At 36.8% G+C, this 16,117-nt stretch overlaps 2 protein-coding genes across 2 annotated transcripts; one reads left to right on the top strand and one right to left on the bottom strand.

Moving 5' to 3' along the window:
- Positions 1 to 367: 367 nt before the first annotated feature.
- Positions 368 to 2,491, bottom strand: LOC145203877 (eukaryotic translation initiation factor eIF1-like). Its single transcript, XM_080076227.1, has 4 exons — positions 2,340 to 2,491; positions 1,805 to 1,962; positions 1,367 to 1,468; positions 368 to 784 (listed from the first exon to the last, which is right to left on the bottom strand). Exons 1-4 carry the CDS (start codon positions 2,371 to 2,373, stop codon positions 740 to 742), a joined length of 339 nt encoding a protein of 112 aa, XP_079932353.1. The 5' UTR covers positions 2,374 to 2,491; the 3' UTR covers positions 368 to 739.
- A 6,370-nt stretch (positions 2,492 to 8,861) lies between these two features.
- LOC145205177 (uncharacterized) lies at positions 8,862 to 15,843 on the top strand. Its single transcript, XM_080077838.1, has 5 exons — positions 8,862 to 9,026; positions 9,404 to 9,739; positions 11,508 to 11,684; positions 12,443 to 12,478; positions 15,209 to 15,843. The coding sequence occupies exons 2-5, from the start codon at positions 9,410 to 9,412 to the stop codon at positions 15,347 to 15,349; spliced, it is 684 nt and encodes a 227-aa protein (XP_079933964.1). The 5' UTR covers positions 8,862 to 9,026; positions 9,404 to 9,409; the 3' UTR covers positions 15,350 to 15,843.
- The last annotated feature ends 274 nt before the right edge of the window (positions 15,844 to 16,117 follow it).

Here is a 16,117-nt window from a genome sequence, read left to right as displayed (position 1 = left end):
GTTCGTGACAATACCGTAGATTTGAACTACCTCTCAATAATGTCTACATTACATAAACCTCTTAAACCCAGGGTTTGGTTTGCAGTACTTGCCTTCAGTTATCTTCTGGTTGTACAAGTTTTTAAGATGTTGACATAGAGATAAAAAGCAGTGCCACCCACGGTTTGCAATTGCACCGTACCAGTTATTTTGCAACCAGCAAAACGGGTAGGAGTCAACGCACAAACGTTGCAGAAACTTAATCCCTTTTCAACCACTTTTTGAAAAAACACTGCTAACTAAACTCCGCGGAAGATCCGAAACCTAGATTTACTGTTTTGCAAACACCTACATAGAAAGCCTACTATGAAATGACAGTACAACCACATAGGCTGAGTTATGTTATCTAATGTTATTACAAAATGCAAAATTTTGACACTTCTATTGCAAAAACTTATTGTTCTGTTGTGTGTCACAGGAAGATAACAGGTTACATAAAAACCGGATTGTACATTTCTGCCACCAGGAGAAGTCAACAGCTCCTCTAATCTGAAGCAACTTTGGTTTTCACACATTACCAACACAAAAAGTAACACATTGAAAATTTTGGACAGCAAAAGCAAAAACTGATTTAAAACGCGAGAAGCAAAATTACGCCTTGTATGCACAACATGTCCATTTAAAAAACGTTTTGAAATCACCAAATTGTATTGGAAAAGCAACACATTTTACAGTTGTACAAGCAACAACAGAGCGACACTTAAAATCCATGAATCTTAACTTGTTCCTTCTTCGCTAATCCAACCTGGAAAAGAAAAAAATGTCATCAAAACAAGGTGCAATTTATGATTGGTTTCAGGGGAGCATGAAGACAACATTTCTAAACAGAGGATTGGGCAAACTTTTACTTTGTAATACAATGTCAAAAAAGCTAATGGAACAGTGCAAATAACAACTTCCTACGATTTAACAGTGAAAAGTCTAAAACAATCAACTACATGACAAAGTTCACATAAATAGCTGACGTAGGCGATATGCTACATGTCCCTGGTTTAGTCATTTGTTTAATGCAGTGGTTTTCAAACTTTTTTTATTGCGACGCCTCTGGAAAAGTTTTCTAGATTTGTGACAGACCACCAAATAAAAGTTAATGAGGAAACTTATTATTAAAGTTGAGTTTATTGATACAACAACAAAAAGGCGCGAAACGGAACTATTCTGCGATGCCCTTGGAAAATTAAAACGACGCACAGTTTGAGTTTGGGTGTTGCGACAACACAGTTTGGGCGTTGCGGCGCACAGTTTGAGAAATACTGGTTTAATGTAAATATTGACTAATTTAGGGACAAAATGTAAAAACCATTTACTAGCAAACATATGTACTTACATTCAGTAAAAATTCAGCAATATTTTGCCTCTGGTCACCTTGTAATTGCAAAACTTCCCCATACTCTGAGTGGTCTACCACCGTTCCATTACAAGCAAACTCCTAAAAAATGCCAGCAACATGTTAATTAAATAAAATCTAGATGATGATCATTGTTCTAGATTTAGTTTTTTTGCAATGTTATCCCCTTTGTTTTCTTGCACTCCCTCGTTTTGTTCTGCTGCTCCAACAGCGACATTCCATATTACCACCTTTTTCCTGGTCTTTAAATCGGCAATAACGAGTCACTGGCCCAATGGCCAATGTTTGGCCTTTCACTGACCCCGTCATGTAAATATTGGTTACCCAAATTATCATTACAATTTATTTCCGTTTAAATGAGTGGCAAATAAAGAATTTAGTCAAATGATTAAAAGTGTAACAGTAATGGTTTCTTGCCTTTTTGCAGGCTCTCACAATTTTCTTCTTGTCATAATCTTCAGAAATCCCTTGTACAGTGGTCAAGGTTTTTCGACCGTTTCTTTGTTGAATTCTGATGTGAATCACAGACCCTTGGCTTCCAGCATCATTTCCTTTGCTTGCATCAGCAAAAGGATCTAAAACAAAACCTCACGCAATTAAATGGTTGCAGCAAGACTTGAGTTTTCTTTAAATATTGTTACAACAACAGTATGTCCAGTTTAAGGTGAACAGACTGATATAACAAATATTGATGTCTGTGTTGCACAATTGTAGGGAGTCTGATACAACATCTGCCATTGAACATAACACCACTTCCAAAGAAACAGCTACCACTTCGCCAACTGATATTTAAATGTCCATAGTCACAGTTGGACAACTTCTAATAAAAGAAGTCAATCAGAAAATATTTTTACCTCACTCCAACTCCTACTGCTCAATGCCAGGTGGAAAATGTTTTTGCCAAACTAATGTAACAAGTTAGGTTTTTAAAATAAAATGTAATATAACTTACCGTAATTTTGCAGATTAAGTACGTTATCACTCATGCGGAACTCTTGATTGAAGCTTAAAAGCAATTGAATGTATTCTTGACTGCAAAAATTCTTCTAGCACAGTTTTAGTTTGATACAACTTAAATCTGTGCGACAAGGAAAAAAACAGGAACAATAAGTAAAAGTTAAAACAAAAACATGAATTATACAGTAGTTATTTTTGAAAGGTAGTGGGCTAAGTTGTCAAAATGTGTTTCTTCAAAACAACGAACTTCCAAAGCACAAGGAAATAAAATCTCATAAACTGGAAAACATTCAAATAATTTATCAAAAATTTCACATGCGAATGATTCATTTTCTAAAGCCGTAACAAAAAAGTTAGACAGTTCACCAAATTTAAACCACGATCTCTACATTACAAATTCATATTATACATACAAACCGTAATAAAATAAATTTGTGACAGTAACCTTACCGGCAGCTGCACGCAATTCACTTTTGCACAAACAACCCTAAGCGACGGCTGCTCATAGGGTTTGAGACTAAATAGTTGTGACGTCATACAAATGTCATTTTAACTTTTTGGGGAGTGTAAATCTTGAAAAATCTCAGTTTTTGTATTCATTTGTGCACCAAATTAAAATATATTTGCAATGAGCAAATCTGATAAGCGAAACAATGAGCAAATCTGATAAGCGAAATAACTTTGTAGCCTACTTGTGAGCAAGGTTGGTAAAAAAAAATAAAAAAAAATGGACAAGGTTGGTAACAAAGTTTCGAGTTATTTCGCCATTAAATTATCAAGAATTAAAACCATCTGGGTTTTATGCCAGGGTGTCATACATTTTCTCAGATTTTTTTACACTGAATCAAACCCCAACTAACGCCGACCAACAAAACTAAGCTAAAAGGCTAAAAAACATGCCATGCAATTAGCAATTTTAATATGAAGGTAGCCTAATTGTATTGCAATGTATGCTAACCTCACCCCAACATCAACCCAACTTTGACTCTAGCTCTACTGCTCCAAACCCTAGCTAACCAAAAAAAACTCTAAAGTTATATATCCCTATCTTTATAGTGTTGTGTCATGCAATGTAATTTATGTTATTTACATGTTATACATTTTCACAACTTTAATCGCGATATACCCTAACCCCGTAATTATATCGCGATATACCCTATAACCCTAACTCCACAGTTTTACCCTAACGAATCGAAAACAAAATTTTAGCTCCAAACCTAACTCTATTTCTAACCCTTACTCCCTTAATCAAGTACAAACCTGCCCTCACCTTACAAACATTTTGTCAAGTGACGAAATTTTAAGGTGGTAATTTCATGCTATAGTATTTTCATCTCAAGTATTTTTATAAATTTGTAATTATATCGCAATATAGCAATACCCTAAAAATCCAAACCCTAACCCTAACCCTAATTTAATAGCACTAACCCTAACTAACATAAATCCTAATCCTACAACCCTCACAATGATATTACGATGCGATGAAATTGTATCGTGACAATTTTAAGCCATGGTTTTTATTACATACATTTTCACAACTTACAAGAACCCTAAGTCCAACCCTAACCCTAATACCATAGCTTCAACCCTATAACTACTCACAAACTGATACCTCACCTGTCACCTAATAAACATATCATATGTGATTATAAATTTTAATGGGGTAAACATTTTCATACCTTTGTAAATATATCGCGATATGCCCTAACTCCATAGCTCCAACCCTAACCCTAACTCTACAGCTTTACCCTAACCGAAGGAAAACCTTAACCCTCACCCTGCATACTTTGATGTGATAAAATTGTATCTTGTCAATTTCATCCCACTGTGTGAACATCTTGTTCATTTTGCAGCGTAGTAGCTGGGTTATTTCTTAGACACCCCCAAACCCTACCTCTCTGGCTCTAACCCTAACTAACAAAAAGTCTTACCTTCAATTTATAAACATACTGTTATGCGATGAAATTTTATAGTGGTAATTTTAAACAGTTTCCCAACGTTGAAATTATATCGCCACATACCCTAACCCTAACTCCATACCTTTAACCATAACTCGCTGTAAAAAATAGCTGTAATCCTATAGGGTTAGGGTTATAACTCTACCTCTAACCCTAAATAGCAAAAAGCCTATTCCTCACCTTACAAATATATTGTCATTCGTGTTGATTTCATGTCATAGTATTCACATATTATACATTTTCACAACCTTGTATTAATTTATATGTCCATATACCATAACATTCCCTAACCCTAAGTTCATATAAGCTTCAACCCTAACTACTCAAAAACTGATACCTGATCATCTAATAAACATGTCATACGTGATGAAATTTTACAGGGATAATTTTATGCTAAGGTATTTAGGTCTTATACTTTTTCATAACTTTGTAAATATATCGCGATATACCCTAACTTATAGATCCAACCCTAACCCTAACTCCATAGCTCTAACCCTAACTCAATAGATCCAACCCTAACCCTAACTCCATAGCTCTAACCCTAACTCCATAGCTTTAACCCTAACTCAATAGATCCAACCCTAACCCTAACTCCATAGCTCTAACCCTAACTCCATAGCTCTAACCCTAACTCAATAGATCGAACCCTAACCCTAACTCCATAGCTCTAACCCTAACTCCATAGCTCTAACCCTAACTCAATAGCACCAACCCTAACCCTATCTTCATATCCCTAACCCTAACTCCATAGCTTTTAACCCTAACTACTCAAAAACTGATACCTCACCTAATAAACATACTGCCATGCGATGAAATTTTAACGGGACAATTTTTGCTGTAGTAATTACGTCTCATACCTTTTTATAACTTTGTAAATATAGCGCGATGTGCCCTAACTTCATAGATTCAACCCTAACCCTATAACGCAATAGCTTTAACCTAACAAACTGAAAACCTCAAACTCTCAAATTAGATCCATACTTTAATGAGATGAAAGTTTAACTTGTCAATTTCATGCCATAGCATGAACATCTTATCCATTTTGCAGCGCAGTAGCCTAGTTATTTCTCGATATACCATAACCCTAAATCTACAACCCTAACCGCATAAGGCTCTAACCCTAACCAAATAAAAACCTCATCCTCACCATATAAACATACTGTCATGCGATGAAATTTTACAGTGGTTATTTTTATACAGTTCCCCAACGTTGAAATTATATCGCACATACCCTAAACCCATAGCTTTAACCATAACTCGCTGAAAAAAATAGCTGTAATCCTATAGGGTTAGGGTTATAACCCTAGCTCTAACCCTAACCCTAACCCCATAGCTTCAACCCCAACTACCAAAAAAACGATACCTCACCTAATAGAAATACTGTCATGAGTTAAAACTTTATCGTGGTAATTTTATGCTATGGTATTAACGCCTTAAATTTTCATAACTTGGTGATTATATCGCGATATACCCTAACCCTAACTCCATAGCACCAACCCTAACCCTAACTCCATAGCACTAACCCTAACCCTAACTCAATAGCACCAACCCTAACCAAACGAAAACTCATAACCCTCAACTTAGATATATACTTTTATGTGATGAAAGTTTATCTTGTCAATTTCATGCCATGGTATAAACATTTTTTTTCCATTTTGCAGCGTAGTAGCTCGGTTATTTCTTGATATACCCTAAATATGTAACCCTAACCCTAACTCAACAACTCTAACCCTAAGTAACAAAAAGCCTTATAACGTTTACCTTGCAAACATGATGTCAAGCATGTTGATTTCATGCCATGGCTTTTACATATTACACATTTTCATAACTTTAACATTACATAAAATCACATCGATAAAATTTCATAACTATATACCCTAACCCTAACTCAATAACTCCAACCCTAACTAACAGAAAACCTTATCTTCACCAGATAAAAATACTATCATGCGATGAAATTTTATGGTGGTAATTTTATACATTTTCCCATCGTTGAAATTATATGACAGATACCCTAACCCCAACGCCTATAGCTTTAACCATAACTCGCTGTAAAAAATAGCTGTAATCCTATAGGGTTAGGGTTATAACCCTAGCTCTAACCCTAAGTAACCAAAAGCCTATACATTCACCTTACAAACGTAATGTCATTTGGGCAGATTTCATACCATGGTATGCACATACACATCTTCACAACTTTACCATTACATATAATTACAACGATAAAATTTCATCACTATCGCAATATGCCCTAACCCTAACCCTAGCTCTAACCCTAACCTTACAAACATGATGTCATGTGTGTTGATTCCATGCCATGGTTTTTACATCAGATTTTCACAACTTCAACTTTACATAAAACTATAACGTTGAAATTTCATAACTATATCGCAACATACCTTAACCCTAACTCCATCTCTAACCCTAACCCTAACTCCAAGGCTCTAACCCTAACCCAGCGTGTAAGCAACCTTGACCATATGATACCACTGCGATATAACTATACCACGTGACAAAATGAACCATACCATCATGACTTACAAAACAGAAACTCAAAATTAATTTTTAAGCAAAGACCATGTAATAAGTTTTTCATAAACGTATTATTTCCATGAGACAGTTTGCAACATAAAAATAGACAAGCAATAAAAAGAAGCAGCTATTTTTGTTGATGCTGTCTGACAAATATAAAATCATACGACGAATAGCTATTTCGGTTGTTATCATCATAAACGGGTCGGCCATTATTTCGCTTTTGACAATGACATAACAATATATGTTTCGGATATTGTTTTTTAAAATCATCCACTTGTAGGAGGGTTTGCGTCACAGACAAATACAGTTTATGACATACAAAACAAAAGATAAAATCGGCATGTTCTGTAATTTTGTCGGTGAAACGTTTTGTCGTGATATAAGTTGGTCAATTGTTGCTGTCATGGTTATTTTTAACTGAAAACATTATTTTTTGATAAAAATAGTCCGTATTTTTGAAACGAACTCAATCTTGAAATGTTTGTACATTGATACACTTTAATTATGAAAACATTTCTGTAAACTTCAAAAAGTGTTAGTCTGTTCAATCATAGTTCGAAGTGGTATTTTTTAGCGATTTAATGTAAGTCTGACTTTTCCTTCTATTTTTAACCGTTAGGTGGAGCATCAGGCTGAACTAAGAAATGTATCTTTTCGGGAATTAAGCATCCCTGGTTTGTTCTTAATACAGCTTAACTGAACTTGAACTTATGCAGTTGTTTTGGCGTTGGAAAAATTTTTGCAATGAGAAACCGTAATCATCCAAATTGTGAATTAAAATGAAACTTTAACGGGCGTAGACTCAATCAGGGAAAATCGCAACAATTTGAAATTTAAAGCGTACAAAGAGATCTAGGTGAAAGTTTATCATGAAAGTAATTTGCACAACTTTCTAAATTGCTGACCAAACATTTTTTTCCGCTTCTGAAAAATATGTTTACAAACACAAATTACCTTGATCCTAATTTGTGGTCTTAATAATTTCGAAATCCAAAATATTTAATAAATTAATTGTAGAAAACATTGTTTTGTTTATTTATACATTATTTGCAAATGCGTTTTGTTTTTTTTCAGGAAATTTTATACCATCCATACTTACAGATATTCACCAAAAATACATCAACCACAAATGACTGCATAACACAACAACTTGATCGGTCTCAAGGTGAAACGGAGGTCAACGTTATTCCGGGCAATGAGGTAGATTATTACTCAGTGACGTATTACTGTGCGAGCCGGCGTCAGACCTGAAAGCTTCCGACTTAGCTCGCTGATGTTAATACCAGTTACTTGAATTTATTCGGCGCCCGAGGCTGAGCGGTCGACTGCCACCATGCTCATCACATCACATGTTCTGAAACTTATACACAATTAGGGCAGAGTTTGGAAAATATTTGCAACCCTTGGCAGTAGTGGGATTCATTTCTTTTTTGTCAGCCGGTTCTATCACAAACGTCATACTTTTCAGCCGGTTCTATGACAAACGTCATATTTTTCAGCCAGGTCTATCACAAACGTCATATTTTTCAGCCGGTTTTGTTGCAAAAAGTCCATTGACAGTAATTAGTAATGCTAACCGGGTCGCTGGTCTCATAAAATTTCGTGAGACGGTTCTGTAGAACCGGTGCGAACCGACTGAATCCCACCACTGTCCACATGCTAAATATTCATCACATCACATGTTTTGAAACTTAACACAATTAGGGGAGAGTTTGGAAAATATTTGCAGCCCTTGGGGTTTTAATCTCCGAGTTGATGCGACTGGCTGTGCAGGGAGCGCCCTGAGCTATTCCCAGGAACCGATTGATTTCAATTTCATCGCACATATCACGATCCGGGCATTTTCGGGGCGGGTTGAAATTGCCGCAATCCCCGTGCACAGGCCGCCGAGGCGCTCGTTACGGAAGAAAACACCACGTCTATATTTCGACTGACCGTTCCCGCCGACGTTTTTGGCTGCGGCGTGTAGAGGGCCTGTTGCATACCCCAGGGGCAAACCGCCGTGCGACGACGACTGTCAGCAAAGTTTTTCAGTCATTTCAGGCGCGTCGTTCAGTCGGATTCAATGATATAATTTCGCTGCTCTCCCTCACTCTCAAGTTTCTCTCTCTGTTGGTGGCGGGTCAAAGCAGGATAGCAGGAAATAAAAAGAAAATGTCCGTCGGGAGTTTGTTTCCTTTTGACGATTTGTGAGTATTTTTGACAGATTTAGAATTATGATGCACAGAAATGTCTTTGACCTTACATGCTTGGCAATGGGTAAACTTGGGGGGTAATGCATGTGATGTAACAACAAATGCAAGCGGCAGATCCGTTATATAAAGCAGTCCCCGATATAGATTGTGTATTCCCGGCAATAGTCTGTTCTCATAACATAACAATAATTTAAAAACTTGTAAATTTACGTGGAACCGAAAATTCGGTTAGAAAGAGTTAAAACACACCAAGACCGAAAGCGGTTCCAACGTATATAAGCTTCCATAGTAGACTCATGCCAGTGGGCAGGGCACGGCAGCAGCAGGTAGAGCCAGGCACCTTACGAACCACGTGGGTTTAACTTTCGCAGAAAACGATGCGAATACCTGTCGCTGCGTCACTGATCGAGAACCCGAGCAGAGTGATCGTCGCTTCTCTTCTTCTGGCGTATTTAGCAACCTCCTTTGCGTCAGCAGCGTACGTTCTCGGCCACTCCAGTTTTAAGGAGTCCACGAACAAAATGGAGTTGTCGCGGACAAAACGCGGAGTTTCATCTCAACACGCGGCTGGTGCTTTGTGCAAGCGAGCCAGAAGGGACATTGCCGCTCTAAAGACAATTTTATCGCGAAATGCGAGAACTTTTAGTCGTGAGATTTGGATTTCTGACGGAGTAAACCTGAGCGCATCCGAACATACGCGAATCACGGTAAGTGTTATAACAATGAAACTCCGAGTATAAATAGATTCTATTTGAATAAGGAACTGATGTACCAGTTGTTGCCAAACAAGTAAACAATATGTGGCAGTTCATTCAGTTTGTCAAGAGTTTTGTATACACAGGTTTTGGATGTGATTTAATTTAAACAACGGTTTTTCAATATAGGAAACTTACTGTACTGCATATCGTGTACGTATAAAACCTATATTGCTGAAAAGAGCTTATGTCAATAAGTCAAAATAAATCAATTGACTTTAGAACACCAAACTGAAGCTTTTCACCCGGGGTAACAGCCGCTAACACCTTGGTGATTTTTCAATTTTAGCTGGCACAAGCATGTCGGTCATAAACACTCTATTTTGAAAGAATAATATGAACGTGGAAGGTGGGATAAAAATATGAAGGAGCCCTTGTGTTAGATGTTGGTCCACGAAGTGTCGATCTCTGTAGTATTATGGTTAAAACACAGTTAGCTAAGACAAGTAATTTTGTAAAGTATTTTGTTTTTGTCAATTTTTGGCTAGCTTTGTTGTTTCGTAAAATGTCCACGAACATATTTTCGAAGTTAGGAAAACCAAACGTTTGTAAAAGATAAAGATTTTCTATGTATAAGCTATTGCTGCCAGGCATAGTATCAAGTTTAAAGAGCTCTTCTGGCAAATGTGATTTTATTCCGACGTTTCGACGTCCTATATACAGGTCGTCTTCATCAGGGTAAATAACACTGAATGCGACTAGTACAGTGCACGATAAACAAAGGAATAAAGATTTTCTTTCGGTAAAACCTAGATTCGGTTTCATGCCTTCAATGGGCCCGGTGCTGTGCTCAATTATGCGAAAAATTGTAGATAATAGCAATGCTGTATAGTTTCCGATTTAAACAACTGACTTTAATAGTCGGTGTGACAGTAGCGATCTTTGGAAGCTGAGAGTGTTAAAGGCGCGACGATGCCGCAAGCGCTGATGTCCATCTGTTATCTCACTTACAATCACGATTACAAGGCTTGCATAACAGTATCATCCCCCGATACAGTGGCACGCCCGAAATCGCTTCATAAACAAAAAACCTTGGTTCAGAATTTAAAAAATGTCCCGGACAAAAACAAGCTTGCGATGATTTAAATTTGCCATAGGTTGTGTTAAACCCGAGTTACAAAGATCTGGGAATGTTGGATCTTGCGTTGACGATTTTAACTTATCGCAGATTGCAGTTGCATATGCACTCATTTCCATTGCCGAGTGCAAAATAGTCGGCGGTCTTTCCCGACGGTCAAGGCAAAAACATGATTAGGACTCTACAACTTAAATGAGTAGAGGATGTCTTCTCTAAAACCTAAAACGCCAATATTTTTGTCCCTAATATGTTGTACAGTGAAATGCCCCTTTGCTTGCCATTTGGGGAATATTTTTGGATTGAATTAGGTCCCTTGCAAATAACAGATTTTACGTGTCAACAAGAAAGCATTTCCTGTTTTCTGTAGTGAAAAACGTGAGTTTAAAAAGTTGGAAAATGTTCGTTGATTTGTGACATGAGAAGCTATTTACATTTCACCATGATGACAATTTGTTTGTTTTGTAATTTGTAAGAAAATTGTAGAAAGTTTAACAATATGGGGAAATAATAGATGTGTGATTTTGACTGTGATGTAACATGTAAATTGTGACACCATCATAAGGTCACATAAATAACCATTATGACGTCACAATTCACAGCTTCCTTTATGAAACTGTGACGTAACAAATGTTTTTGTCTCAGGCAGGAAACCCGGAATTATCGATTGAAGCCATGATCGAATTTCTGCGGGATTTTGAGAAGTTTTTGCAGGCGTACGCTCGCACACATCGTCAATCTGTTTCATCGCGGGTTCTACGACCTTTGGTGTTAAAAGTTCGTAAACTGCATGGGGAGCTAGCTGACCTACTTATAATGCAGGTTTGTTGAGTGGAAAAGATTTGTCCTTAAGTTATGATGAAGAAAATTTTAAGTAAAAAACTCTACAACCATGAAATAAAGCCTAAGCTCATGTAGTAGATAGATTCGCGCACGAAAACATCTGGAATCTTAAAACGTCTGAGCGTACTATACAGCAACCCCAGTGCTGGATTAACCATTAGGCAAAGTAGGCACGTGCCTACTAGTCAAAAATTCAGGCCACTTTAAAATCAGATATTTAGTCATGTTTTCAAAATAATTATTTTGCATATGACCAAGTTTTTGCACGGTACCCTGTGTTATAGTTGCAACAACAAATGATTTGGCAACACTGATAATTGTAATTTTTTAGTTGGCAACCCTGATTTTCGGGCCAGTTATAAAATGTGCCTACAGGCCAGCAGACCCTTAATCCGGCACTGAGCAACCCTGGGTCAATATTATGGAAAGTGAAGTTACACATATATGACTTGTTGCTGTCTTTATTGAGGGGGCGATAAAATAGGGGCCCATACTCTCTGTCAATAGCACTGCTTTATTGCATGGTTATATTTTTTGTGGGCCCGGTTTTCGAATTACAACGAAGTCTGAATATAAAATCCAATATTGTTGATACCTGCGGCAAAACCGCTTTGTCCTACCACGACAATCTTGGCCTTATAGTTTATATTTGGAGCAGGGTTTGGGCAAAATTATTTAAATTTCGCAATTCACGATTTTGGTCACAAAATTACCGAATTGTTTTCTTTCTTTTTCAGAGACCGAATTATTCAAGAAATTCCCATCATGTTGAGGTAACTATACGTAAATATTAAGGCACGTAGACATAGCATTGTGTAAAAGCGGCGACGCTCCGAAACTTTCGGTGTTTTTTCTTTAAATTTTCCAACTCAAAATAAAATTGAGCTTAAAATTTTGGGCTCAATTAAATATCTCACCAACACGTTTGCAAAGTTTTTTTGCCCCAGGCCGAAAGTTGGCATAATTTTTGGGCGTCAAATGATTCCCATGCAGTTTTACTTAGACCGCAAGCGGCGGAAATTGCAAGCGAACGTGACAAATCCTGTACCCTAAGGGGCGTGAGTTTATCGAAGTAAAAGGGCATTGAACTGCGCAATGCCGCCGTGCGCAAAATAGCTGCTGTAAGCCAATTGCGTCATGCAACCAACAATGCACTTTTTTCACTTTAACTTCGGATGCAGCTCACAGTGCATAAGTTGCGGATTTTATGTGTTTGAGACCAATATATTACATAATCTTTGTTTTTGACAAATGTATCAGTTACTATAGCCGACTGTGCAATCATGCCACATAGTTTTGGCTAACATTTTGCAGCAAGTATAAACTCAGATGAGTCCCAATTCAATTTCTACAACTCGCGTAGTAATAAATGTTTTGAACAGAAGCTCTGGTGTTAAGTTTGTAACATACGCATTATGCCTGCGACTTCATCGAAAACGTCCCTACAATCGCTGGTCATCATTATTGCTAAATGCAATTTATAGTTATCTTAGCACACCGTTATGTACAAGCTCCTTGGCATACAGTTTTAATTATAATTAAGTCTCAAATCGGTTCCAGAGCACTGGTGCCCATAAATAAAACGTAGCAATACAAAAGCGAGCAAACAAATACCAAATAGATAGTAACTGGATAAATGATTAAAAAGAAACTGAAAAATATTTAAGTGTGTTTACTATATAGACGTAGTTCGTCAAACGGGCCAATCAGATTATATTTTGTTTAGACATCAAAGGGAAATTTTAAGTTCCACGCAGTGTGTACATTGGCATAACCCGTCCTTTAGCAGGGCGGAAATGTAGCGATTAGTCGTGTAAAGTGGTCGTTTCAAAAAACGCCTGGACATAAATATCGGAAATATGCGACCTTCAAAATTTTGTTGACAACTTTCGTGTTTTAATCCGGGTCTGCAGAACCTGCGGAAAAAACCCACGTGCGTAAAAAAATTGCGATGCATTACAATTTGTGTGGAATGCTTGGCTACCAATGCAAAACTGTGATAAAACCAACTTAACTTATATGACTTCTGATGACATGATCTTTTACCGAAACATTTAAAAAGCAAAACAAGTATAGTTTTGTAAGTTTATTTAGGCCAGTTATTTCTCATGTTTAATGCTTTTTAAACAAATAAATGACATAAAGGGTTAATGATCCGCCTTTATTCCCATTCTTTTTAAATTATTTTAATTGCCAAATTTGTCCAACCAGACACCAAAGTTTACGCAGTAGTAAAACGAATACCTAAAAACTTTTTAACAAAGATTATTGTTTACCTAAAGCCGTTGAAAAGCACAGAAACATGTGCAGCAAAATCGTGGTGATTGCTGGGCAACGATTAAAATGTTCGTGATGCAAAACACGCGCAAAAACTGGTGACTTCCAAAATTTTCTTCCCACGGCGCTTGGTGTTCTGTTGTCACGTACCAAAGGCAGCGAAAGCAACTATTATTGCTACAATGCACAAGGTGTGTGACCTTTCGCCAAGTTTTCAACTCACGCCAAGCCATGAAATAGTTACGATAAAATGAAAATATCTTCCAATAGTACAATGTGATGGTGTTAGAAATGATAACGCATATCCAACTGTAGTAAACGGGCAGAATGTTTTTTATTTTCAAAGAGAATAGATTTGTTTTTTGTTAAAAAGAAATTTGTTTTTTGTTTTTAAGTAAAAGAACAAAACCGGTCATATTAGTGAAATTATAATTTTCTTAATAGGCTATTAGACTTTTCGTCGAACTTAAACATTAAGACAAACGTATTATACATAAACAGACTATTATAATTGCGCAATTGTTAGTATTACGGAATGTCAAAACTATATATGAGAAGGGCCCAAGACAGACCCACAAACAGAACTATAGACGCTATAACCGAAGAACTGTAGTAATTACATGTTTGTGGTCACATTAAAACCTATGGAAACCGACACACGGGATAGTTTATCGAAAATTGATGCCTTCCTCGGGTTTGGTAACAAATATAGAAACCTGTTGTTGAAAAACATCAGCGTTACCATGACAACCGGCCGCAGTGTAACATCATTCCAGCTGTTGGGCACGTAATCTTTTTGCTAAATATAAATTCTGCGCTTTGTGTCTGTGACGTGAACAATAGAACCGCAAATTGGTGAGAAAAGCGTTTTTGGTAAATGTTGTGTCAAGTTTCAAAACTTCTTTACTGTTTAAATGAGAAAATCTAGTTTGCGGGAAAAAAACAAAAAAAGGTTGTCGTTATTTTTTTATGAATGAATCATTTCTGAAATCAGTGAATCATTTATTTAAATGTTGCATAAACGATTTTGAATAAGATAATAAAATACTTAGTTGTAGAAAATCATATTATTTGTAGACCAACAATTTCAAACCACACGTTTGGAAACGTTTGTTTCCAGGTTAAACTCACTTAGCTATCTTTATAAGAACAAATATATTTCACTTATAAGGAACATCTTCAGTGCCTTATTCGAATAGAATTTCAAACCAGGTATTTTTTCGCAGAATTTGCAACGGAGTCGTCCCGCGGCCAGCATAGCCGATCACGTGACTTCATTATTGTCGAACGTCGATCGTTCAGTCATCAAAGTATGCTCTGACGTCACAATGACACGACGAGAACATTACGCTCTGAAAGTTAGATGACGTCAATACGATTTGACAGATAGAAAATATCAAGAATTCTATTTATTGTCCTTCTGGTCACTGTGTCATTGTACTACGTGCGTTCTTCTAGTGACTTCTTCAAAGTATCTAAATTTTGTGATCCATTTTCGAAAGATGATTGCAGGGGAAAAATAGGGATATTTTTTCACCAAAATTTCGGCCATTTTTCGCGTTTCTTGCCAAGTTTGAAAAACGTCCGGTTTAAACGCCCCAGGCCTATTTATGCGACACATAAACCGAGAGATTGAGGGGTTAAAGGTTAAAGTAATCTTTGTTTGGTTAACTTGATGTAAAGTAATCTCCTGGATGTATGGTGCAATGGTTTACTTCTACAATTTCTAAATGTCCTATTATGCTATCTTTACTGAGCGACTGCAATATACGTCGTTTACTCCTTGGTTTGCCTCATTGTTGGTTGAAGACATTTTGTATGCAAGAATATAATTCTGAAATAAATAACGCAAAAAAGGCCAGAGTATTTGCATTCCACCAACATATAACTAAAAAATCGTATAATCAGTTTCAAGCAACGTATGATTCGGGATTAGTGTGCAAACTTTGCAACCGCAGAACATTGCATACCTTCAATTTTCATGGTCAGATTGAATACAGGCAAAATCTTGCTTAATCCCTGATACAAACGACAAACAAATGTTATAAACCAGTGATCGATCTTAGAGGCAGAATTATTTGATGGCAGCAACAAACAAAGTTTACCGCGTCCTGAGTCGTTTGTCTTTCTGTGCG

Source organism: Phallusia mammillata, chromosome 8, assembly GCF_965637545.1.
Source record: "Phallusia mammillata chromosome 8, kaPhaMamm4.hap1.1, whole genome shotgun sequence".
Taxonomy (NCBI): domain Eukaryota; kingdom Metazoa; phylum Chordata; class Ascidiacea; order Phlebobranchia; family Ascidiidae; genus Phallusia; species Phallusia mammillata.
This window is presented reverse-complemented; position numbering and strand designations above follow the sequence as displayed.

Bases quoted from the DNA above. Each gene is read 5' to 3' on its own strand.
- LOC145203877 (XM_080076227.1), bottom strand. From the start codon at position 2,373: ATGAGTGATAACGTACTTAATCTGCAAAATTACG. The intron at 1,963-2,339 runs GTAAGTTATATT...GTTTTGTTTTAG, and splicing joins ACTTAATCTGCAAAATTACG to ATCCTTTTGCTGATGCAAGC. The intron at 1,469-1,804 runs GCAAGAAACCAT...GGCATTTTTTAG, and splicing joins TTGTGAGAGCCTGCAAAAAG to GAGTTTGCTTGTAATGGAAC.
- LOC145205177 (XM_080077838.1), top strand. From the start codon at position 9,410: ATGCGAATACCTGTCGCTGCGTCACTGATCGAGAACCCGAGCAGAGTG. The intron at 9,740-11,507 runs GTAAGTGTTATA...TTTTTGTCTCAG, and splicing joins CCGAACATACGCGAATCACG to GCAGGAAACCCGGAATTATC. The intron at 11,685-12,442 runs GTTTGTTGAGTG...TTTCTTTTTCAG, and splicing joins CTGACCTACTTATAATGCAG to AGACCGAATTATTCAAGAAA.